The following is a 26563-nucleotide window of genomic DNA, read 5'->3' on the forward strand; positions in this document are numbered from 1 at the left end:
GCTCCCCTATGCGGCGGGCACTCCTGCGTGGCACGGCACTCCTTGCACCCATCAGCACTGCACATGGGCCAGTCCCACACAGGTCAAGGAGGCCCGGGGTTTGAACCGCGGACCTCCCATGTGGTAGATGGACGCCCTAACCACTGGGCCAAGTCCGCTTCCCCCATCGTCTTCTTTAGGAGGCACTGGGAACTGAACCCGGGACCTTCCATGTGGGAGGCGGGTACTCAACTGCTTGAGCCATATCTACTCCCTACTCGTTGTGTCAGCTCATTCGTCAGTTTGTTGCGTTAGCTCATTGCATCAGCTCATCATGTCTGCTTCTCGTCTTAGGAGGCACTGGAACTGAACCTGGGACCTTCCATGTGGGAGGTGGGCGCCCACCTGCTCGAGCCACATCTACTTCCTGCAGCTTAGTTTTTAAAGATGGGTATCATAGATGGCATGTGTGGAGAGAGGAGTGTCACTTCTGGCTAGGGCGATCTGATAAAACTGGGTGGAGGCAGTGGCGTGTAAACTGGTGCTTGAAAAATTGCGAGGATTTAGACAGGGGGAGGGACTAGTCGCTAGCAGGTGGCCTGCACACTGAGGTTGTGCTCGGTCTTACGGGGGCAAGGCTGCTGCACATGCAGTCTGACGGACATGGAACCTCGAGGCAAGACCACTGCTTGTTTAATGGCTCATTGAGTTAGCAAGTTATAAACTTAGTTGTCCCGTAACATTTTTATTTGAACAGTGCGGCGGCTTGCTCGGTCGGTAGAGGTGGGGTCTGGCTGCGGACGAGGGGTCGGTCCAGCTCTGGACGAGGGGTCGGTCCAGCTCTGGACGAGGGGTCGGTCCCACTTGGGACGAGGGGTCGGTCCGGCAGCAGACGAGGGATCGGTCTCACAAGGGGTTGCGCGGTTCGGCTGACGGGGTCGCCCGGCGAAGCCGGCGACGAAGGGGTCGCCCGGAGAAGCAGGCGACGAACTGGGGACAAGGGAGGCCAGGCCCTTGTCGGGGGCTCCCAGGACTGGAGGGCGCACGGCAGAAGAACTACCGCGGAGACAAGGTAAACACGCAAGTCCACTTTACTGAGGGAGAGGCAACAGTTTTATAGGGGCTGGGGAAGGCTGATTGGTCGAAGCCACGCCCTGTTCTGATTGGTTGCCGGCGAAAGGTCAGTGGGCGGTACTGGGCGGGGGAGGGGTGGTGGTCAGGGATTGGCTGTCACTGTTGCTGGGGGAAGGGGCAGGGTTTCGGGATTGGTGGCTGCTGTTGCTGGGGTGGAGGGCAGACTTGAGTTTCCCGCCCACGCCTGGCTGTTGCTGCTGTCGGGGGAAGGGAAAAGGGCGGGCTGGATTTTTCTGCCCACACCTGGCTGTTGCTGCTGTCGGGGGAAGGGAAAAGGGCGGGCTGGATTTTTCCGCCCACACCTGGCTGTTGCTGCTGTCGGGGGAGGGGAAAAGGGCAGACTGGAATTTTCCGCCCTGGGCCTGCGCAGGGAGAAAGAAGAAGAAGGGTGCTGCCCCACAAGCCATTGTGTGGCGCTATCCGGGAGGAGGGGCGGCCGCGGAAGCATGGCTGCCGAGAAGGGGAGACCCGAGGGCACTCTGCGCCCATGCCGAGCTTCCTTCAGGGGTGGCGGTGAGTCCGACCAGCCACCCTATTATGGGGGCAGCGGCTTGGCCTGCCGCGGCTGCTCCCCCGCCAGGCCAGCAAACCACACTTCAGCCTGAGGGGTGACCGCAGAACAGTACTTGCATTGCCTAATAAAATGCAGAGAACATGCTGAAATAGCATTTAGGCAATAGATGCCAAGGTTTGACAAATTTGCTAGTCTGGTAGCTTTCTCTTTAACAATCTAGGAGAGGAAAAGTGAGAAAGCAAGATTGCTCCTGAATGGGCAAGTGACAATTTTATTATCAGTGATAATAATAATAATTAAGAAAATTGATGTCATGAGTTTATAACATGCAAACTTTTAAAACAGTGCATCATTATCAGGCACATTGACTGGAGAGTAATTGTAGCTTGGCTTTCTAGGACATTTAGAATTGCCTCGAGTATGTGTGGCAAGGAAACTTTGTGTGGTTTTGCTTTAGTTCCCTTGCCCAAGGAGAGGAGCCCAGTATTTATTTTTGTTCATTCATTTAAAAGAAATCTGCTGGGAAGCGGATGTGGCTCAAATGATTCAGCTCCCACCTACCGCATGGGGGATCCCAGCTATGGTTCCTGGTGCCTCCTAAAGAAGAAGAGCAAGACAGTGAGCTGACGTGATGGGCTAGTGTGGTGAGCTGATGCAACAAGGTGACACGACGAGACACAAGGAGGAAAATATAATGAGAGAACAACAAAGCAGGGAGCAGAAGTGGCTCAAATGATTAGGCGCCTCTACATGGGAGGTCCTTGGTTAGGTTCTCAGTACCTTCTAAAAAGAAGATGAGCACACAACTAACAGACACAGCTAAGTGCAGTCAATGAGTGGGTGGGGAGAAATAAATAAATGAATAAAAGAAATCTACTGAGATTAAACATGTGCTGAGTACTGGCGAGAATAGAAAGGTAAAAAGAACTTGATGCCTGCCCTTAAGCTTACAGTCACAAGCATGGCAAATCTAAGGCAGAGGGACAATACTTCTCATGGAGGTGATGACTGCCAAACTAACCATTTGCGTGAGAACAGCTCTTGGGTCACAATCTCAGGATTGCAAGAAATATCCATTATTCTATTTTTTTTTTTAAAGTCAAATTAAATCCCACTCTAGTCCCCTTTCTCTGCACTTGTGGGAAAGTCAGTGTGGGTTGTTACTGGGCCTTCCTCACCTCCAAGGGATGAAATCAGAATCCAGGGGTGTTTCCTGGAGAATGTTGAACATAGCTGTTCCCAGAGCCTCCTGGTGGCCCCCTGGCATACTACTTGACCACGCAGTGGCCCTAGAAGTGCAGGGTAGCAACTCTTGGCTTCTGGGGCCAAGGGCTGAGGCTGCTGACCCACTTGCCACCTTCTTGGGCTAGACCTGCAGCTCCATCCAGCAGAGCCTGGTAAAAGCAAAACCTGCAGAACGTTCCAGCCTCCTTTGGCCTCTTTGTCCTTGCCCTCGGAGAGACGTTCCTAGCATCACCTCTTTTTACACAGCCCTGAAGCAAAGGAGACGCAAAGGGCTGTGTGCCTGGGCAGGTGGAGCAAAAAGTCAAGGAGAAACACACATTAGCGTCTGAAGAGTGTGCCCTGCTGCTCACCTGAGCACTTTCTCCGCGTGTTCTATCCTGAGCACCGCGTATGCGTCGCTGTACTTAGCTCCTAGGGGCACAGCATGATGGGATGGCGTGGAGGGCAGGGCGACCTGGGGAGGTCAGTGTTCAGAGGTGGAAGCAGTGGAATGGGCTGTCGGAGGAGGAGGTGGCGTTCCCCAGGGGGGCCGAAGGCTGTTCTAGACAGGGCGCAGCTGTGGGGCGTTTGGAAGCGATGCCTGGGAAGTCAGACAGCAAAGGGCCATCACGGGGGTGCAGCAGAATGGGACAGGGAGCACCCAGTCCTGCCCGGGGGAGTCAGAGAAGCGAAACTTGAAGGCAGGGGCAAGATTTCAAGAGATCTGAACGATGCAACACTAGAAGGGTCTTCCGGCAGCGACAGCAACGCTGGAGAGGGGGTATCAAGATGACACACTGGAACAACGAGAGGGAGAAGGCTGAGAGGCCAGGCACCTAGGGGCGCCACTGCCCAGGTGGGGGGTTCTCCCGCTGGCGTCAGAATCTCCTGGAGGGCTGGGCGGGCGTAGGATGATCAAGTGCATTTCTGACAGGTGTCCAGGATGCTGTCCTGGGGTCGCCCTTGGAGACTCGCTGATGTAACAGAAGGCCCGTGCACCACGTGCAGACTGACCCGAGCGCCTGACTGAACAGACGCATTTAGGGGAAGAAACGCACCTCATGAGCCCAGCACGACCGGCCCAGGCGATCAGATCGCACTGTCGGGTGTCGGTCAGGAGTTTGTGCCAAATAAGTACGGCCCAAGTAGGACCTAGTTAAGGAAGTTTGAGCATCTCCAGTTTAAAGGTCCACTAAAATAACACGACATATTCTTGACCAAAAAAAAAAAAAGGGAATTAGATATGAATAAAGCTTAGAGCTTCCAAAGACACAACTTGCCTTCAGGGCTCCTATTTCAAGAATTAGACCCTCAGTGAACAGTGGTGATGGTAGCGTGACATTGTGAATGTAACGAATACCTCTTTATTATACATCTGAATGTGGCTAAAAGGGGGAAATTTTACGTGGAATGTACGTTGCTAGAACAAAAATTTAAGGAAACAAAACCAAACAGCTATAGGACTGTACAACACACACTCTGAACCCTCATGTACACTATGGGCTATAGTTAATAGTACGATTTTAATAATATTCTCTCATCAGTGCTAACAAAGGTACCACACGAAGGCAAAGCGTTAAAAATGGGGGCGATTATATGGGAACTTTTATTTTCTGTGCGATTTTTCTGCAAACCTACAACTTCTGTAATTCCAAAAAAAAAAAAAAAAAAGAACTAGACCCTCAGTCCCCCTTTCTTTTTTTTTTTTTTTTTTTTTACGGGGGCACCGGGGATTGAACCCAGCACCCCGCATATGGGAAGTAGGCGCTCAACCACTGAGCTACAGCCGCTCGCCCTCGGGTCCCTTCTGTTATGAGTAAATGCTTTTGGAGCACGTGTTCCCCATGCTATAAACCTTGGGTGAGGGGAGGCCGCTGAGAGGGGAGGCCCTGTCGCCAGCAGAGGTGGGGGGCGGTGGGGCGGGGGCCGTGAGGCCCAGTCACGCCGTCCTCCTGTGTTGACCGACCCGGAGCCCTACAGAGGAGAAATTCATTGCCAATACCGGCTGTATGAAGTGGTATTGCCTCAGGCGGCTGTTCGGCAGGCAGTTTTCTTTCTTTTGGTCAGGAAGACCCTGGCCAGGGCCCCTTGGATACTCGGAGTTGGCCTGGAAAACTAGAGGTGCTCGTTGTCTCCCCATCCCTGGAGGGCTCACGCTAACCAGGTGGCAGTTCTGAAGAGCCTGCGGGTTGAGGAATGCAGTGCCCGAGGAACAAGCAGGCCCTTGCCCAGGGACCCAGGGACCCAGGGACGCAGGGACCCAGGGACCCAGGGGCCCAGGGGCCCAGGGAGCGCTTAGTCGAAGCAGCGTGTGAAGCGTGAGGAGGCCAGGCTCCTGCACGCCCCCGGGCGCGGGCCGCGGCTCCTGAGGGCCCGGGTGGTTAAGTGAGGTGGCGGCTCGCAGCGGAGGGCGGGTGCTTCCTGGGTGACGGTCAGAGGCAGCCTGCGCGGAGCACATCAATGCCCGCCACACATCGGTCTTTCCAGAAAGGACGGCTCTTGACGTTTACTGGCTTTTGAATTCCCGGCTGTGCTTTAAAGAGTAGGCATTCAAGCAGTATTTAGCCCAGTAGCAACCTAATGAGGTTTCTCATTTTCTACCTGGGATGTATAAAAGGCAAGCTCCTTGATAGTTAACGCTTCACTGTACTTGACACTTGGGAGATTTAGGGGGTGTATTTTATTTTTAAGATAAAAGAAAACCGCGTGTATGGGAGCGGGGGTAGCTCAGTGGTTGAGCGCCTGCTCCCCACGAACGAGGTCCCGGGTTCAATCCCTGGTACCTTCTGAAAAAAGAAGAAACCGAGTGTAAACTCGACAAATTACAGTTATGACCCCAGACATCGTAGACATTCTCAGCGAATGTCTTTAAGAACTTGCCGAAGAATCCAAGTAAGAAATGAGGTGACAGTGCCGTCACCGCCTGTAAGTTCAACCTCAGCCCACTGCGACCTCCTGAGGCAGGTCAAGGCGAGGGCACCTCTGCCCTCCGTGCCCCGCCTCCTGGCCGTTCTCAACATCAGGCCGACAGCAGCAACTGGGGGTGAGTGGGACGCAAAGGCCAATTTAATAGGGACCGCAGGTTCCTACTGCTAATTGGGCTGGCTTTCTGTCTAGTGGGCGATGGTGCAGTGTTATCTGCTTTTATGCACAACTGACCTGGGACTGTTTTGCACCAGTGACCTAGAAATGACAGTTTCTATAATCCATTTCAAATCCCCACAGGACAGCCTGTCTCTTTCCACAATTTGGTTCCAGGTTTCAGCCAGAGGGAAAAGCCTCCATCTCTCATCCCCTGCAGCCAGATTTGAAGGAAAACCCTCAAGGTGAAGGGCTTCAAATGACATCATCAGATTTGGGGGCTTTTTAAAAATAAAAGTTGGTTTTATTTTTCTATCTTCTTGAAGAGAAAGAGTTTAAAACCTCTTCGTTCTAAAACTGTCTTTTTGGCTCTCTCATCTGCTTTTCTAATATTTTCGTATGTAATTAATCTCTTTTCCAACAAATGCATTGAGACAGCCTGTTAGATGCTATATTTGTGTGTTTTTTGCTTTATTACAAAAACGAATAGAAATATAGTTTTGCTTTGCTTTACGCAACAGATGTTCATATCACAGAGTCTCTAAAATGAATGATATTTTAAAATGTATTAGAAGAGCTAGATATTTAAGGGACCCTTGCCAGAAGTTCTTTAGCAAAGGGAAGAAATTTTCAGGTACTTTAGCTTTTTTCAAAGCAGGGCATGATTATGTAAATATGAAAGCAAATGTACTGACAGGCATAAAAGAATACCTAAATGTGTATGGGTTAAAAATACCTCCTAATCCACCTGCTGATATATACTTCAAATATACTGTCCCTTTGTTTTATTACACACTGAGTTCCTTTGTTCTACTCACTCCCCTTAAATGCAACCATTGCTCTTCTCCTTGTATCATCTATAAAATACAGCTGAAATAATGATGGATTCTGTCACCCACCGCAAGGCTTGTCCAAGGTTTTCAGCATAAGACTGAAAAAGAATCAGATGGATAAAATTGATGCACTTAGTTTTGGGGTGGGGGAGGAGGAAATGAAAGGGAGAAGATGAATGGCAATCTATGCTTGATATTCCTCTTCCATTATTTATAAACCTTCTAGAACATTTAGGCTACAGTGAGAATGCTTTATTATATATTTCAGCTTTTCTCAGAAGATATTCAGAAATTAATAAATGAAGCAGGTTGGCTTCCAAGAATAAACAAAAGGGATCCAATGCATAATATGGATTTTCTCTAGCTACGAACACTATTCTAATAGTCTGTTTACTCCCTTTTATTCATAAACAGTGGCAGAGCTGCAGGGATTAAGCTGGCTGAAGTTCAACAAGCTGCCAGCACAGTCTAAGCCTGGGCTGTGGCTCATGATCAAGAAGACACTCTTCCCAACAGCAGTGATAGTTTATTGAACTAGAGTCACATTAATATATTAGCTCCGATATATACAGTACACAAACCCCCTCCACATTCGCACAGTGGGATGCTCTATGCTAACTTGAGACACTGCGTGTTAAAGCTGTCCCCTTCTTTGCCGGCCACCGCCTCCAGCAGGGACTGCTTCTTCTGCATGCTCCGGGACGACTCCAGCTCATACATGGTGGTCAGGTTGAAGAGCACGCTCTCGTGCAGGTAGTGCCGTGGGTCCTGCTGCACCATGGCTTCCAGCTGCCGGAGGGAATCTTTCAGTTTCCCCAGATAGAGCAGACACACGGCCGCGTTGTTGATTGCCTAGAGGACAGGAGCACCGGAGCAGAATTAGGACACGCTGACTATTAGAAAGACGTCACCTGCAGCCAGTTTAGAACCAGGTTTGCTTATTCCCGAATTGAGTCCTGGGCCCAAAGCTTCAGGACTGCTGTTCTCTGTGGGGTGAGGACGGCTGTGTGGAGGTGACACAGGCCCGCTGCTTGGAAATCCTCCCCCCAACAACCGCTACAACTGTCTGAGGCCGGTGGACCTGCAGAAGGCCAGCAGGTGACACTGTATTTTGTTTTAGTGTACTTTCTAGAATCTCTGTGAAATGCACAAGGCGGAGGACCCCAGGGCTACCGAATGTGTTTCTGCTTGGGTATCTTACCACTGCATTTGTTGGTTCAATCCTTAAAATTTCTGTGAAGAATTTGTGTGCTTCTGCAAAGTTATTCTGACCGAGGTGAAGGAAAGCTCTGTAGTATAAGTGACATATAAAGCAGTTAACCAGGAAAAGTCAAGATGCTAGTGCATACCAACAAAACTGACAGGGTGGCTTAAAAAATTGCAAAGATCTGAACATTTGACATTTGCTCTTCCAAGTGTAATTCTGAGTAGTCTGGGTGTTAATGCTTTCCAGATGGAGGTGGTGACATTTAGTTGATTGAACCATATCATACATTCTGGCTAGCGCATTAAAGTATGCCTAACTTTTATTAATTTAGACATAGTAACTTCACCTAAAATTATTTCCTGCTATAAAACCTGATACCTGCTTCATCTTTATTTTCTGTTTTTATGTGTAAGCATTGTACTGGGCACAGGCTTCATCTTAATACACACATACTCACACAGAACTACACATTAGAACGGACTGTTTTACTCATAAAAGCCGATCATAGAACACAGAGACATATGAACTCAAAATGGCTGCTCTGCTAGAGACAGTAAACATCTAGGCAAAATTTTTGTTTTTTTTTTAATTGATTTTGTAAAAATATTACATTAAAAAAATATGAGGTCCCATTCAACCCTACCATCCCCCCCTACCACTCCCCCCCCCAGCAACCCTCACTCCCATCATCATGACACATCCATTGCACCTGGTAAGTACATCTCTGGGCATCTCTGCACCCCATGGTCAATGGTCCACATCATGGCCATCTAGGCAAAATTACGCTGATAATGGGGACAACAGAAGTAGTTTGAAGAATGAGGGGAAAAAAAAATCTTAAAATCAGTATAGAACATCATGGCAATTCAAGGAAACACCACTCTACCTCTTGGGTCTATGATTTATTCAGTCTCAGTTCTGAGAGATACAGGACAGGAAGAAGTATGAAAAGGGACATTTTCTCTTGAGGATTTACTTGTCAGTTCATATAGTTTAAACTCTTTTAGGAAATCTGAGAAAAACATATTTAGTTTTAAAATACAAACCTGTTCATCAAAACCATTATTTTTCCCTGTAGTCCATCCAATTTCTGTGTTACTTTCTCAACATCTTGAAAATATTTTTCTGCTGTTTTTATGTCTCCAATCTGCTTTGACAAAATTAGTCAATTAGGCTGATGAATTAGAAGACATATTAAATCAACATCCACATATATAGTTCACTAATACCTTATTAGAATCTGAAGATATTTATGTCCTTCAGTAACCATTTGCTAATCATTACTTTTTGTAAAAAGCAAGTGACATTTAAAGATACAGTGGAGTGTCAACATTCTACAGTTCAGAAATTAAGTTATTAAAGCATTGCCTCATTAAAAAATCTTACAGGTCAGTAACCTGCACCCTTTGAAGTAAATACTGGGATAGCATTAAGTAAAATAAAAATAAAATGAATGTCTAATAAATAAATAAAATATTTAAATTTTAAAAATTATATGGTGAGTCCCAAATTAATTTTATGGGTTATCTGTGACCAGTAAAATAAGAACTGCCAAATTTGCAAACTTCAAAGTCATATTTTGCCATAATAATACAGAATTCTACTGTAAAAAAAAATCCTACTATCAAACCTATCAGTTCCCTGAATAAAATAAAGCCTAGATCACTAAGGTTGGCACAGAGGGAGAATGTGGGGAGTGAATCTCCCAGCCCTGACACCTGACTGCTTGATATTTCTCTACATGGCTATCACTGGAGAACCACAGCTTGGTTTTATTCAAGGGAGCTTCATGCTTCCTTTTGCCTTCAAAAGCATAAGGACAACAGTGTTCTAAGGTTTATAATAAATATATGAAAAAATAAAAATGTTATAAGGAAAAGCTTATACATACAGATAAGATGAAAAACAAATGTCCTTTGTGTTGCAGGGGATAGTCTAAAGAAACAGTACTCTGGTATAGCATACTCAATTCAACAATAACACAAAATCTAAAAAATACTGTCTTTTTTGATGTAATTTCATGATAATAAAACAACTTGAATTTGTGCTCTTTATATTCTAAGTAGAGGAGCACTGAGGGGAGCAATAGCTGAATAGTACTAATTTAATTACCCTTTCATTGTCAGCATCTGCCAGTCACTTAAAACAGATCCCACTGAAATCTGAAAACAACTTGTTGGGATAGAGTTCTCCCTGGATCTCTCCCATTTCTGTAGGTCTTACAAGCAGAGGCACAGTCTATCTTTTATTCTAGACCAGTACAATGGCCTAGCATTTCAAGGATGTTAGTATAGTAAACAGCCTTGTGTACAGAGGTGATGTCTCCCTTGGGAGGAAAGGGCAGGCATATGTACTGCCTATTACGTAAGATGTGGGTGTCCTAAGCTTAGGATGACGCTGGCAATGCAACTCACTGCAGGTATCATCTGGGCCTCTTCACATTACCCTGAGGAGATTGGGGCTTGGTGTTTGGTGAAAAAATTAACGCTCATCTGGTTATACTGCTATTGCTGTGAGTATTAAAAGTCTTTAGTTGCAGACCCAGGAATCGCATGTCTTTTGCCAGTATCCATGAAACTGGCAGCTCACCTGTTAGCTTCAAAGTAAGATAAAATCTCCTTCACAGTTCTTGACACTACCCCCCAAAAGAACATACCACATTAGAGGGGAACAAAGCAAAACAAAACAAAACACACAAGTAACAACAAACACACAAGAAAACAGAATGGCATGTACCCATTGCTTCCCTTCTTCTACTACAGAGTTGTAAAGCAGTTTGAAGTCTTCTATGACAGTTTTTACTTACTGACTAAGAAGAAACTAAGGTCAGTGTGGGTTCAATGACATGGCCCTAAGTCTGAACATCTGAATTTCCTGTGCTTATTTTAACTAAAATCTATTTTAAGAGGGCAGTGTTTCCTGTTTTTCTCTTTTTAAAATACTTTTTAATTTTTAAAAATAAGATAGATTACATAAATGTTACATAAAAAAACAGGAGATTCCCATATGCCCCGCTCCCTACCCCTTCCACATTTTCCCACATTAACAACATCCTTCACATTAGTGTGGTCCGTTTGTTACAAATGATGGATACATTTTGGAGCATTACCATTAAGCACTGACTATAGTTTACACACAATTTTGTAGGTTATGACAAGATATATAATGGCCTTCATCTGTCACTGCAATGTCATTCAGGAGAATACTCAAGTCCTGAAAATGTCCCCATATTACACCTGTTTTTCCCTCTCCATCCCCTCAGAACGTCCAGTGGCTACTGCCTCCACATCCATGCTAAAAGTTCTTCCATTGCTAGAATAAAAATAAGTCTATAGTAGACAGGGCTTCCTGTTGACCTGAAGATTGTTATAGCTAATAAAAATGATTTATCAAGTACTTAATATGTGCCAGATACTGTGCTAAGTGCTTCAAACACGTCTCATTTAGCTGTTATAACAACCCTGTGATGTAGATATTATCATCTGTTTTCATTTTCTAGATGAAAAAAATAATGAGGCTTAGCAAGGTTAAGCAATTTTCTTAGGTTGCACAACTAAGATGTAACAGACTAGGACTCAAAAGCTGGTCTAAGCCTCAGGCCAGGGTGTTGACAATCTATACTATATGGACTTACAAAACTCATGCAAGACTTTAATTAAACATTACAGACAAATCTTTGTATATTCTTTGCCACCTACTGATTTTCCTGTGATTAGAAAATAAGTTTATATTTTCATAATTATTAAAATGAATCAGGATTTAAAATTCTACCAATTTTCTATGAATAGGAGGTAGCTTAAACAATTAAACAATATAAAATGGCAATTAAAAGCATAGCAGAATATCCAGAAACCAATTAAAAAGCTAGTTATCTGAAAAAACAACAAATAAGTAGATAAACTTATCAAGAAAAGAAAGCATAAACAAAATTAGAAATGAAAAAGAAGTAACTAGATGCAAAGGAAATTAAAATAATTACCATTGAAGACTGTATTTTACAAAACTCTATGCAAATAAATGTGAAGGTATGGATCACATAGGTGATATTCTAGAAAACTCTAAATTACCAAAATTGATCCTGGAAATAGAAAGAAAATCTCAGATACATACCACTAAAGCTGATTAATAACAATAATAAATTACCAGTCATTAACTATAGACCCAAAGTACCTGGTGTAAGCATTTTTTCAGGTGGATTAGTCAAACCTACACAGAACAGGTAATTCTAAACGATTCAGAATTTTCCAGAGAACACAGAAAGAACTTATTCTTAAGGACAAATAGCAAACTGTGACCAAATGCTTTCGAGAGGATCATGCACATGGCTCACACACAAGCCCGTGGACTAACTTCAACTATAATTATTAATGTAAAAATCTAGGGAAACATGCATTCCTGGAACTCCACCATGCTGGTTCCAACATCACATCGTAAGTGTACTTGCTGTGGCAGATGCTGAAAATGCTATCTGATTCTCCCTTTCTTCCTGAAACAAAGACTTTCCAGCACTTTGCAGGTAGGTGGTGCCATGGGACCAATTCTGGCCAACAAACAGGTGCTATGAGTCTTCTCCGCCCCACCTTGCACAACCCAGAAGCCACATGTTCCCCATGGTGTAGCTACAAGAGGGAAGCAGCTCAATTACCCCCCTCAATTACCACTTGGAAAGTGATGCCCTACAAAAGCTGCTGGACCCATGGTGGACTTTGCATGGGCAAGAGAAAAAGTTTTCCATGTCAGGACACTGAGATTCAGGGAGAGCGTGATGCTCAGTAGTTGAGCATCTGCTTCCCATGTACGAGGTCCCAGGTTCAATCCCTGGTACCTCCTAAAGAAAGACCAAAAAAAAAGACACTGAGGGAAGCGGATGTGGCTCAAGTGGTAGGGCTTCCGCCTATCATATGGGAGGACCTGGGTTCGATCCCTGGGGCCTCCTGGTGAAAAAGAAGAAGAGAAAGCATGCCCGTGTGGCAAGTCAGTGTCTGAGTGAGTGCCCGCATGGTAAGCCAGTGCCTGCTTGAGGGCCCGTGTGGTGAGCCAGTGATCCACGCAAGTGAGTCACACAGCAAGATGATGCATCAAAAGAGAGACAAAGGGAGAGTCAAGGTGAAGCATAGCAGAAACCAGGATCTGAGGTGGCGCAATTGACAGGGAACCTTTCTCTCCATCAGAGTTTTCCAGGATCCAATCCCGGTAAATTCTAGTTGAGAGAAAACGAGAAAAGAAGACAACACAGACAGCAAAAGCAGCAGGGTGGATGGAGGAGAATGGCGGGGGGAAATAAATAAATGAATAAATCTTAAAAAAAAAAAAAAAAGACACTGAGATTCTTGGATGATGTTACCACAGCACAGTTGATCCTTTCTTGGCTAATACATTTTCTTTGCCATATGACAGCCTTTCAGATGCGTGAAGAAAGTTGAAATTCTCAGCCCTTTCAACTGTTTTTCCTATGTCATAGCTTTTGGATACTTTACCATCTTAGTTGCCCTGAAGTCATCATAGATTGTCAATGATCATTTAAAAATGTTCTGAAAACTCCATGCTATACTGTAGTTGTAAGCTGTTCATTGAAAAGGACAGCGAGAACTATTTTTTTCCCTGTGATATGAGCATCAGATTATTTTAAATATGGCCAAGAATAGCATGAGCATTTTAACAGCCAAATTAGGTTATTAGCTTATATTAATATTTGTGGTCAGCCAAAAATCCCATTTCTTTTCATATTTACTTTAGTCAGATGTATAGAACTGAAATTGATTTGGGAAAATGATTTAGTGCAAAATTTTTATAGGTGTTTGTATATAAAATATTTTCATATTAAAAAATGGATCAGAAAAACTGATACAGTCCAAATGGGCAAACCCTCCCTGATTAATGGACTTAAAATAATAATAAAAAAGAAAAATGTAATCTAGTACACAATATCCTAGTTTCTCTTTTACCATTTTCTCCTTTGAGGTCTCCTTCACCAACTCCTCTAACTTTGTAAATATAAAACTAGATGGTTCTACGTCTCTAATCATGGCTCTTTCTTTTCGTTCCCTCGTTCATTTGCTTCTCTCTGTACAACAGACACCTGGAAACTAAGGGAGGGCATAAATAAAAAAATTAGACTATAGGTATTTTCTTCCTACTTCGGATGTATTGTGGTTTCAGTTAACGACCATTGCAATACAGCGAACATCACAATAATAAAACGCCGTGTCTGTACATCCATGCAGAAGGCTTCTACACTTAACTCTCCAGTGTTAGCTTTCTCTCAAGCTATAGTTGCACATTTTCAACTCGCTGCTAAATATGTAGAATCATAATCATGTAGGAAAATAGGGATGCAATTTTGTACCGTTGGACCATTTTCCTAAGAACTATACAAGAATAAACCATTTCCATTTTATTAACGAAGGAACTAAGGTGCAGAGAGGTTAAGTGACACATACAAGGCCATACAACTATTAAACAAGGTGACGTTAGGCAAATCACTAAAATTTTCAAAGATTCTTTGGGTAGCACCTGCCTTATCTATACAATGAAAGGATTAGATAATTTCTCTACGGCAGAACAATCACAGATTTTAGAGCTAAATGGAATATACCTTTGTCCTACCCCCATTTTACAGATGGAGTTAACTAACGCCCTGGAAAATCAAGTCATGTATCCATTTATCTTCCAATCAGCACTTCCGTGGGCAGGTTTGGGATAAGAACCCAGGTTTCTTGGATGATCATATATTAGTGTACATTCTTATATGATGTAATCTGAAGCATACAGTCTTACAAATAAAGTTTTTCCTTCTTTTTTTTTTGGCCAAAAATATTGAAAATGAATCTTAATAATCTTCCATTTACTGGAAATACTGGGAAAAAGGAATAAAGCAATTTCACAAAGAAACAAACAGAGAAAGCCAGAATATGGGACATTCCATGTCTCACATCTCTACTTCATCTCTCATTTTCACATTTCCACCCTCATGTCTGTGATCCTTCCAAGTCTAATTCTGTGATTTTGAAGCCATCCGTTCTGTTAGTCCTTGATCATCCCATACAGAAGTGATGGTGCTCCTCTGCATTTGAAGTGTTTTGTATCTTTTGTATAAAAATCCACCTCCATATTCATTATTTGCTTATACGCCTTTACTTCCCTAAACAGAGGGTAGGATCCATGTAGGGTCCTTGAGGACTGGAATTATGTCAAATGTTTATCAGTATTCTTCCCAGGGATAAACAAAATTGTTTGCAAAAACATTTGGTGAGGGAAGCAGATGTGGCTCAAGCGATTGGGCTTCTTTCTACCACATGGGAGGTCCTGGGTTCGGTTCCTGGTGCCTCCTGGAGAAGACCAGCAAGACAGTGAGCTGGTGCGATGGGCTGGCATGGCGAGCTGACGCAACAAGATGATGCAACAAGGAGACACAAAAAAGGAAACACAATGAGAAACACAACAAAGCAGGGAGTGGAGGCTCAAGCAATTGAGTGCCTCTCTCCTAAGCGGGAGGTCCCTGTGTCTCAAAAAGAGAAGATAAGCAGACACAGAAAGCACACAGCAAATACACATAGAGTGCAGACAGCAACAGCAAACAGTGTAACAATGGCAGGGGGTGGGTAAATAAAATAAATCTTTAAAAAAAACATACAAAAAACATTAGGTGAACAAATAAGAAAAAGATGATTTTAAAGAAAATGCCACTACGAAACTCTTTAAAAAAAAAGTTTCCTTTAATTCTGACAAATATGGTTAAACATTCACAGCTAAATATGCACACTCTATGGAGTACACAGTAGGGAGAAATGCAACAGTAGAATTTAGTACTTTTAGTTCTAATCTGGGATTAGGGAGTGATTTATATCAAATTTTAAGACAAAACTAATTCTAAATTATTTAAAGTAAGTATATCCTAGTCAGAAGTAAAATGCTGAAAATCAAGAAGAGTTCCAAATAAAGAACTTTTGTGCTGTGCCATGCTTTTCTTGCTTATTCCTGGTTTTTACCCCTCCTGCCCTCCTCACCAACCCAACCAACCTTTGGGACACTGCAATTCTTCCTTAACGATACACGCAACTCAATCTCACCAATTTTTCCTTTCTTTTTAAAAACAGCTCTATTGAAGTATGATTTACATACAATAAACTGCCCAAATTTATAGTGTACAATTTGATGAATTTTGAGTTGTGTTTACACTCATAAAACCACCATCACAGTCAAGATGAGAACATTTCCATCGCCCCCACAAGTTTCCTCCTGCCGCTTTGTAATCCTTCTCCTTCCTCCTTTTTCCCAACCATTCCCTTCTCATTCCTACAGTTCTACCATACGGTAATCACTATTTGTTTTTTTCTCCTTAGTGATCTTTTTTGATCACTCATCACTTGCATTTCTGTTTTCAACTTTTTCCTCTCTGCTTGGCCTGTTCCCCCATCAAAATATGTCCAAGTCTCTGCCACCTAAAACACAAGATCTTTCCTTCTTTTCTTTCATCTCAGTTGAGTGTCTTAAAGAGTAGCCTGGGGAAGCAGACGTGGCTCAAGTGATAAGGCCTCCTCCGCCTACCATATGGAAGGATCTGGGTTTGATCCCTGGGGCTTCCTGGTGAAAAAAGAAGAGAAAGTGTGCCTGTGCAGCGAGCCAGTGCCCATGTGGCGAGCCAAGTGCCCGTGCGGTGAACCCAGTGCCTACACTGTGAGCTGAGTGCCCGTGTGGGTGGCCACGAGGAGAGCTGAGTGCCCGTGTGAGTGCCCGCGTGGCGAGCCCGTACCCACATGGCGAGCCAAGTGCCTGCGCAGCGAGCTGAGTGCCCACGTGGTAAGCTGAGTGGCCACACAAGTGCCTGCATGGTGAGCCAAGTGCTCACGTGGTGAGCCGAGTGCCCATGCGAATACCTGCATGGCGAGTCAAGTGCCCGCCCGGTGAGCCAGTGCTGGTGCAAGTAAGTCACACAGCAAGATGATGACGCAACAAAAGAGAGATGAAGGGCAGAGTCAAGGTGAAGTGCAGCAGAGACCGGGCACTGAAATGGCATAATTGACAGGGAACCTCTCTCCACTTCAGAGGTCCCCAGGATCCAAACTCTCTGAGTCTGGAGGAGAAAGATGAGAAGACAAAAAGAAAAATAGATATAGATGATCACACAGCAAATGGACACAGACAGCAAAAACAGCAGGGTGGGTGCAGGGGAAGAAAGAAAAAAAGTCACATGTTTTCACCGTCTACTCTGTCTCACCCACCCATTTTCCCTCAATTAATGCAACGTGGCCGCTGCCTCCAGCATTCCACTGCAATTGTTCCGTCAAAGGTCCCCTTCATTTTCATGAAGTCCTTCTAGTTATAAAATTGAATGATTCTGCCTCATTTTCTGCTTTTGCCCTTGTTGTCTTAGATAACTATTTTTACCCTGAGCTTCCTGTTATTCCTGCTGCAGTTAGGGCTTTCTCTTGTTGGATCACTGGTTCTCACTCTTTCTTTGCTTTCATACACCATACCGGAGACTTCCTGCTCTGGAAGTGGGTGAAGCCTCAAGGACAGTCACAGCCTCTTTGTTACAGCTGTATCAATTTTGGCCTTTCATTCTAGCACAAAAGGCTACATCCCAGGTGCAAGTGATGGCCATTTAAGACCAAACAATGCTTTTTAGGCTATGTAGTTTTTGTAATTTTTCTCTTAGTTTTCCAAGGTAAAAAAATTATACTCTAAAAAGATTTTGAGGGGGTTGACTCTAAGTCATAGAGAAACAACTTTAAAGAGTTAGAATAAAATGCTTCTTATAAGCTTAAAGATCTGGTTACTTCCATAGTTCTTTAATTTAGGTTATGTGAGAAACTCCTCTGGAATACAAATGTCTCAAAATCTCGTTTGTAATATAGATTTCCTGTCAGAAGTAGAAATTCCTATTCTATCATGACTTTTCTCTCCCGCTAACCACGTACCCCTATCTCCTTTTTTGTAGAGAAGGCACAGTTGCTCTAAAGGAAGCTCTGCATGATGAAGAGATACATAGGGATGTAAGAATGATCAGAACCAGGCATTCAAGTTTTAAACAAATGAATGTTTCCTGGTTCATGAGTGTGCTAACAGACGGCAGGGTGTGTGGATTTAAGATAATCAGACCTGTGAAACCGGGCAAAGGTGAGAAACTGACTCATTTCTTTATATCAAGGTATTACATCTAAAATAAAATTCTTTATTGTATTGTATTTTTTAAGTCAGATTTTTCCACATGTAATGTGGCTAGCATAGAAAGTGAATAGGCAACTCTTCCCTTGGTAAGCAGAATTATGTTATGAATTTCTTGGAAAGAATTAGGATAGCTTTTCAAAAGTAAAATACATCTTGAAAGATTGAAATTCCAAGTTTCTTATTAGGAGACCAAATACAAGGCGAGGCAATCTGTCATGCTCTCTTATTTATAAATCTGCCAATGTATCTACTACCCCCCGCCCCCCGTGGCGACACAAGTTTATTTTCTTACAGTTCCGTAGGCCAGAAGTCTGAGATGGGTTACACTGAACCCAAGGTGTTGGGAGGGCTGGGTCCTCGCGGAGGCTCCAGGGGGGGATCCACCTCCTCGCCTTTTCCAGCTTCTGGAGGCCACCTGCATTCCTGGGCTCCTGGCCCCTTCCTCACGTCACTCCGACCTCTTGCCTCAGTTGTCAAATCTCCCTCTGTCCTCACTCTTATGAGGACACTTGTGAAGATATTTAGGGGCCGCCCGAATAACTCAGGATCATTTCCCCATCCAAGATCTTTAACCCCATCTGCAAAGTCCTTTTCGCCACGTAAGGTAATGCTCACAGGTTCCAGGGATTCGGAGCTGGATATCTGGGCAGGCCATTATTCAGCCGCCCACACCATGCTTTGAACCCAGTGCACTACACTTCTAATCACTCTTCCCAACAGTTCTGGGAAAATGTTGTCATTATCCCTGTTTTACAGTTTAGAAGACGAAGGCTCCAAGAAGTTAACTGACCTGCCAAGTGTCACCCAAGAAGTCACAGGACCTGCCAAGGGTCACCCACGAGGGTTAAAGCCAAGATTGAGGAGACTGCAAGTCCATCTTGCTCCTCGGTACCTGCCTCCACCACTGAGGGGAGCTCAGGTGAGGTGCGGCCTCAGGGGCTTCTGAAGAAGGCACTGCCTTTTGTCACTGCCATTCTCGACACTTTGGGCTCCTAACTCTACTGAAAATCTGATGCGCACTATGGATTTGTATTCCTCAGAACTCGATGTACTGACATGGACACACCAGATTTTGAGACAGTTTCTGGGGGTTCACAGACCCAGATTAAGAACTTTCCCTCTAAACTGAGAGTTCCTACAGGGCAGGGATGACATCTGATCCATTTTTGTGGCTGGCGCCCAGTAGGGGCTGAACAGATGACTGCCCGCGACTGCTGAATGTGTTAAGCGGGTGATTCCACCGCCTCCCCCTGGCTGTGGGCTTACTTGCCAATGTATCTTTTCTACTCTAGCAATTACTGGTGTGGTGAACGAGTGAGTCTCTTAATTTTATAATAGATCACATAACACTCTAGAATGACCTTAGACCACATAATGGCCTAGTACTAGAGAATTAAAATGGAATTCATTGAAGAATTTGAAACATACAGAGAAGGTACGGTGACAATATTCTAAACCCCACTGTGTATTATAACCCAGAAACTTCATGTCCATGTTTACTTTACCTTAACTTGGCTCAATACATCTCTAGCATTATTATGGCTCTTTTATATCATATTTCCTCATGGACTTCTGCATATTTTGTTTTAGTAAAATCATCTTTTCTATATCCCTTTTTTAAGAATTAAAATGGAAAATGTCATTCCTTTTTGGTTAGTGTTTACTTTTCAGTGCTCTTGTTTGAATGACAATGCCCAAACTAAGGTGGGAAAGTGGGTATTACTCAGATAAATATCTCTGTGAGTACGTATGTCTTTTTCATATTCTCCCATACACGCTCAGAGAGAGAGAAAAGAAAGTAAATGGAGAAGGCATTTAACTTATTCTTTTGCCAATTTTAAGATGACCTAAACACTTAAAAATGTTTTAGTCCTTATTTGTTCTATATTATTGACTTGAAATCTGATTTAATGACAGCACTAGTAGAGGTACAGGGTGGTCTGTTCATTTTCTGAAGGATTTACCACTGCAATGACTACTATAAATTGAAAGGAGACAAGAAGGAAACAGAGCAGGAGAGAATGTGGCAAGAAAACTGGGTATGGCTGACAGTGTATGTCATCATGAATTACACATCCAAATCAGGAAAACAATACCCTGGGATGCCTGGCTTTAAATAATTGCCTTTCTTAGCTGGGATCATTTGGCAGGGGGAGACACACTGGCTTTCTTCTGGAACAGTATGCTCTTGGAGAACTGTACATTTACTTTCAAGGAGTCTTCTCTTTGGCCCTCTTCACAAGCAGGCTGATACAGGAAATGACCACTGTCCATGCAACAGTTGTTGAACTTTGTGATCTCAGAAGATAAGCAGAAATGGGCCTAAATACATGGGAGTTTTAGCCTTTATGCTTTGCTGAGTCTTTCTCATTCCACTGAGTACATTCCCTAACTTTCTTCCTGTAATTCAGCATTAACTCAATACCTACTTCATCTCTGAGACTTAAAATATGAAGCCTTAAAATAGTAATATAAATATGAATACTCACCTTGTGTTTGTAGCTATTGTTCAAGATTGTAGAAAATACTATATCTCCTTTACATTTCCATGCACATAATACCAAAAAACTTTAATCTTAGGGAAATGAAATAAATCCTATGACATGCTCATTTAGCTTTAAGTTATGTTACTTCAATTGTTGAAATATTTACAATGGCCATTCATCCTTATGACCGGCCCACTGCTCCCATTTCTGTCCTCCCCACACCGCCCCCCTTTTTCTGATTTCAGCCTTTTCAAGGTAGAAACCAGAAAACTTGCATTCCCAGAAGCCCTTGCAGGTAGGGTGCATTCACCTAACTATAACCAATTAGACAGGTCTGTGATGTGGTGGAACATTCTCCCAGTGGCCTAGTCTTAGAAGAATCTGACTCCCTGGCCTTCCTAAAGCCTCTGTGCACGATTATTCTTCAATAAACTCTTTTTTTTCTGCTTATACTCGCCAGTGTATATTATTATTATTTTTTCCTTTTTCTTTTTTTAGGCGATACTGGCGAATGAATCTGGGACCTCGTTTATACAAAGCAGGTGATCAACCACTGAGCTATACCCCATCTCCCCAGTGTGTATTCTGTTATCTGCAACCAAAAACTGTTTCACACATTGTTTATTAACACTTTCAATATTATTTGGCCACTTGAGAGATGATTACCAATATATTGATTTCTTAAGAATTTATTCTTTTAATATTCTAAAAATACAGCACACAAAACACATACATCATATATATTACTTCTTTGTTTTTGCACGTGTCAAGTCATTTTAGAATGGCTCAAATTAAGCTTCTGTAGAGGATTATTTAATTATAAATATCATATATATTTATGGGGTAGTTAGATAAGGGAGAATTATATTGTGATAACTGAAAAGCCGTATGTATTTTGAAAGTAATTTATCTGGGGGTGCTTCTTTCAAGGATCTAAGCATAACTGCATGTTACTGTTCAGTTTTAAAGTACATATTTAAAGCTATGTGCCTTTAAATTTTAAGCTTTGTACTGGTTTTTGGAAGGTTAGTTCAATTTGAGTTCTTGTTTCTTAAAATACAGTGGAGTCTATTTTATGTACAGTTATTTTAAGAGTTTCCTTTAGAATCTAATCCCAATCCCATCCTGCCCTGCTTCGTCCTATGGTAATTTCACGATCTCTTTTAATCTTCATACCATCAAACAAATCTTTTAATCTCTGAAAGATGAGTCCCAGAGACTTATATCTTTGGTGTATTCATTTGCTGACTGAGCCCTGAATCTCAGCAGAGTTGCAACAGCTACTTACTTACCAGTTCATTGGACCCACCCATGACAACTAACAAAATGAAGATGACTGACAAGGCCCATCCCCAGAAACAGAGAGTATCTACAGCTGCAGGCAAGACAGTTTCATCCATCTGCCCCACGGGATCTAAGGCCCCCCTCCAATCAGAAACGGAGTGGACATCTCCATCCTAAGATCCTCAGGATTGAGGAATGAACAAACATAAGGGGTGAATGCAACTATGGGCTAATGTAGACTTTTTATTATCCTAGCAATGGAAGAACTTGTCCCATTGATATAAAGGCAGTGGCCACTGAGGTTCCAAGGGGAGGGAGAGAGAATGGGTGTAACATGGGGGCATTTTGGGGACATTGGAATTGTCCTGCATGACATTACAATGATGGATACAGGCCATTATACATTTTGTCAAAACCTATAAAGTTGTGGGAGACAGATTGTAAACCATAATGAAAACTAAAGACCGTGGTTAGCAGCAATGCTTCAATATGTGTCATCAAAAAGTTTTTCCCCCTGTTGTTCATCAATTTTAACAAATGTACCACACTAATGAAAAATTTGCTAATGAGAGAAAATGTGGGAGGGACATATGGGAATCTGCAATATATATATTTGAAAGACTGTATTTATATATTTCTCCCCACCCCCTTGCTGTCTGTTCATCTTCTTTGTTTCTTAAGGAGGCACTGGGAACCGAACCCAGGACCTCCGATGTGGGAGGGAGGTGCCTAATCATTTGAGCCACTTCTGCTCCCTGCTTTGCTGTGTCTCTAACTATGCTTTTCCTCCTGTGTCTCATTGTGCCATCTTGTTGCGTCAGCTTGCCACACTTGCCCGTCATGTCAGCTCTTTGCCTAGCTTGTCTTTTTTAAGAGGCACTAGGAACGTCTGCTCCCTACTTTGTTGTTTCTCTCATTATGTTTTTCTTCTTGTGTCTCTTGTTGTGTCAGCTTGTTGTGTCAGCTTGCTGTGCCTGTCTGTCGCTCAGCTTGCTGTCTTCTTTAGGAAGTACTGAGAACTGAACCATGGATCTCCCATGTGGTAGGTGAGAGCTCAATCACTTGAGTCACATCCATTTCCCTCCTCTATATTTCTGATGTAATATTTATGTAATCTAAAGCTTCTTTAAACATTAAAAAAAAATTAATGAATAAAACTTGGAAGAATGCTTCAGGATTTCGTAGTTATCTTAAACACATATGAGTTGGAATGTGCAGACATTTGCATATGGATTTTACTTTTTTTCCATCTTACTGACTAGCTCTGAGGTTCTCAGACCTTAGTGTACTTAAATATTATACAGAGCTGAAAATCTCGAAGTATGTAAGAGGTAAGGGTGATTTTAATAAGTATCTTTTCTTTTGTAACTGACTTTGGAACCTATCCCTAACACTAGGATTTGTGATATAAACAAAGGAATGAAATATAATCTCTGGGAAGCAGACTTGTCCCAATGGATAGGGCATCTGCCTACCACATACGCAGTCCAAGGTTCAAACCCCGGGTCTCCTGACCCTTGTGGAGCTGGCCCGTGCACAGTGATGATGCGCCCAAGGAGTGCTGTGCCACTCAGGGGTGTCCCCCATGTAGGGGAGCCCCACGCAAAGGAGTGCACCCCGTAAGGAGAGCCACCCAGCGCGAAAGAAAGTGCAGCCTGCCCAGGAGTGGCACCACACACACGGAGAGCTGACAAAGCAAGATGATGCAACAAAAAGAAACACAGATTCCTGGTGCTGCTGATAAGGATAGAAGCAGTCACAGAAGAACACACAGCGAATGGACACAGAGCAGACAAATGGGGTGGGGGGGAGGGGAGAGAAATAAATAAAAAATAAATCTTTAAAAGAAAAAAAAAAAAGGAAACAATCTCATTTCTCAAGTCTATTAGGAGGGCAGGACATATAAAGATACAACAAATGACATTGATTAGGCTCTTATTTTTCTTGAATTAGCTCATTTCATTTTCACAAAGACATCTAGATATTACTATTATGACCATTTTACAGATGAAACTGAAGTTTAGCTGGATTAAATAATTTACTCTGAGCCATAATTTCCTCAGTCCGATTTATTCCCAAATCCCAGTTCTGAACCATTGGGCATTTATTCCCCAGAGGTCTTTGGGAAGAAGTTAAGGAGAAAGAATTGAATGAGCAGGTCAAGGAAACTTTCTGGTGGTCCTTTAGTTGAGACCTGAAGGACGGGCAAGATTCAGACAGGCAGAAAAAAGAAAAGGAGTTCTAAGCAGAGGGAATGGCAAGTACAAAGTTATAACCAAGTCTGGTGTCTATCTGGGGATCGGGATATCAAATCATTTGGTAGAAGTGCTGAGGACAAGAGGGGACAGTGTGAAAAAAGATTAGGCTGGAAATCATAAGTTAGGGCCAAATTTTGAGGGCCCTGAGTGCCAACTTACATGGTGTGGACTTAAAATTCGACAGGTAATGGTGAAAGATTAAAGGTCTCTGACCAGGGACGACAGGAATAGAGCTGGACTTTATGAAGACTAACTGGCAGCAGTCTGTGGGATGAATTAAAGGTAGGAGAGGCTGGAGGCAATGAGGTCGCTAAGATGACAGGGGTCTGAAGGAACAGAAATAGAGGGTGAGTGTGAATAAGAGGTCACAGAATCGCCAGCAGTTCCGCTCAGGGTGTCTCTTCTCAATCCCTGCCTCCGGAACCCGCTGTTGAAACCCACGAGGTGGGCTGAGGACATGGAACGAGCAGAGGCTGCGGTACCTCAGGCTTTGCCTGGGACCTGAACCTGAAGCTGGCGGATGCCAGCTGATACTGGTGATGCTGCCCAGGATCCACCCACCCATTCTTCCTTCCTCCTTCCGTTTTTCTTTTTTCAACTTTCAAATATTTTATTTTTTTAATTCATATAGTATGAAGTTTTCTAAAGATACCACAACTTGAAAAAATCCAGGTGTTTCCGACTCTATAGCACGTTCTTAATCTGTATTGTTTATTTTTTGTGATCTATATATTTTCAAAACAATACAGTTAAAAAATAAATAAAAATGAAAAAGAACTGTATTATTTAAGTACAGATGCTGTATTATTTAATGAATGTTATCTTTAAACCTCTAAGAGAAGACAGTGAGAGCCCTGCAGGTGTGATTACAGGACGGTCTCAATTGGTCTGGTTTTCCTTCTCCCACCCTCCTGCTCTTTGCATTGCCGCCTCTGGTGAGTAGGCGTGGTGCTGTGTGCATGCAGAGAAGTGTGCAGGTGGTGCTGGAGGGATGGGGTGGGCTGGTGCATGCGGAAAGAAATACTATTATTTAAGAAAACTGTGTGCCCTGGGACCAGAGAGACCTAGTTCAGCTTCCTGCTCCACCGGTATCTATGCGACTTCAGGCGGGCATTATCTGTGAGATCTCGGGCAGGTTCCTTGACCACTTGGAAGCCTCAGTTTGCTTCTGGGTAAGACAGGCTAATAAGACCCCTAAGATTAAAGGGCTGAGCACAGCGCCTGCTGCATGACAAGTGAGTGTTCAGTGTATGCCATTTTTTATGCCTGATTGTGATGAACTGCTGTTCACTCTTCTTTTCCCCATCTTCAGTTTTGGGATGTCAAGTTAGAAACCCTTAGAAGAGGCGCTGGAGGAGGATGAGAGCTGGGACAGAAGGTATCATATCCTAAGTCTGCAAGAGTGGGATCAAGGCTTTGTGATTGAGAGAAATGAGGAATGGGACTCCTGATACCTGAAGACCTCCCTGTCATCATATGTTCCAGGAAAATATATTCTAGCTTCAACTTCCTTAATGGTCTTAGCTTTCTGAGTTAACTCAGAACACTGCTTAGATGTGGATTTTCCTTTAGCTAGGACACATGGATTCAAGTGCTCTTTCAATAAAAATATCAGTGTTATATATTACCAGCTAAGTTGAAATAAGATTCTTTATGGTTTAGTCAATAATTTTCTAATGACAACAGGTTTCAGTATGCCTCAGCTGAAAATCTATGCAAATTCACATCTAGCAATTGGCTTCATAATCATATCAAAGGCAGCAGGACTTGATACATTCTAATGGGAATTACTGTAAAAAACTAAGTTTTTAAAGGTCACAGAAGTTTGGAATATTTTCTGGGTTATCTCTTATATTTACAAAACTAAAACTAAATAATTGTCTATTCAAGAGAAGAACTCTTAATAGTCAAGTCTAACTTCTTCTTAAACTATTGCCCCCTTTAACTCACTTGAAAGTGATAATAGGGTAACGGTATAATTATTTAGTGTAATAATAGGTACCTGAAGGAAAATCCGTCCAATTCCACTCAGCAGCTGAGGTTCTTGCTCTGGATAATATTTGATAACTGAATGATATGCCGCCACAGCAAGCACATAATCCTACGGGAAGAAAAACCCAAAAGTATATTTTAAAGATGAAAAAAAATCCCTGTTTTGCTTTAACACATTCGGAAGAGAACAAGTAGGTGCGAACTCACCCACGAAGAGATGGCAGCAAAGCAGAAAATCCAGCCTAAGACACCTGAGCTTGGAGTAAGTGGAAAGGTGTCTCCTGACAGCAATGTCACACCAGGATTCTAAGTTTTGGTTGCAACCACAGTGGGCAAAATTATTCCTAACATTGAGAGGCCATCTGAGTGGCTTCTGGTCATTTAGTTGGGTCAGGATTCTT

General features: G+C 43.1%; 1 protein-coding gene across 4 annotated transcripts in view; it reads right to left on the reverse strand.

The window, feature by feature from the left end:
* Window positions 1-7271: 7271 nt before the first annotated feature.
* The window catches only part of TRAPPC12 (trafficking protein particle complex subunit 12), a 141163-nt gene continuing 121871 nt past the window's right edge, over window positions 7272-26563 (reverse strand). For all 4 annotated transcript variants that reach the window (XR_011647482.1, XM_012520619.3, XM_058287936.2 and 1 more), the window contains 4 exons: window positions 26173-26271; window positions 9019-9119; window positions 7967-8054; window positions 7272-7617 (listed from right to left, as the gene is read on the reverse strand). Coding sequence is in view for 3 of the 4 variants with exons in the window: in XM_012520619.3 (XP_012376073.3) it covers window positions 7375-7617; window positions 7967-8054; window positions 9019-9119; window positions 26173-26271 (531 nt within the window). In the remaining variant the exon portion in view is untranslated. The remainder of the gene's footprint in view (window positions 7618-7966; window positions 8055-9018; window positions 9120-26172; window positions 26272-26563) is intronic.

Source organism: Dasypus novemcinctus, chromosome 25 (assembly GCF_030445035.2).
Source record: "Dasypus novemcinctus isolate mDasNov1 chromosome 25, mDasNov1.1.hap2, whole genome shotgun sequence".
NCBI lineage: Eukaryota > Metazoa > Chordata > Mammalia > Cingulata > Dasypodidae > Dasypus > Dasypus novemcinctus.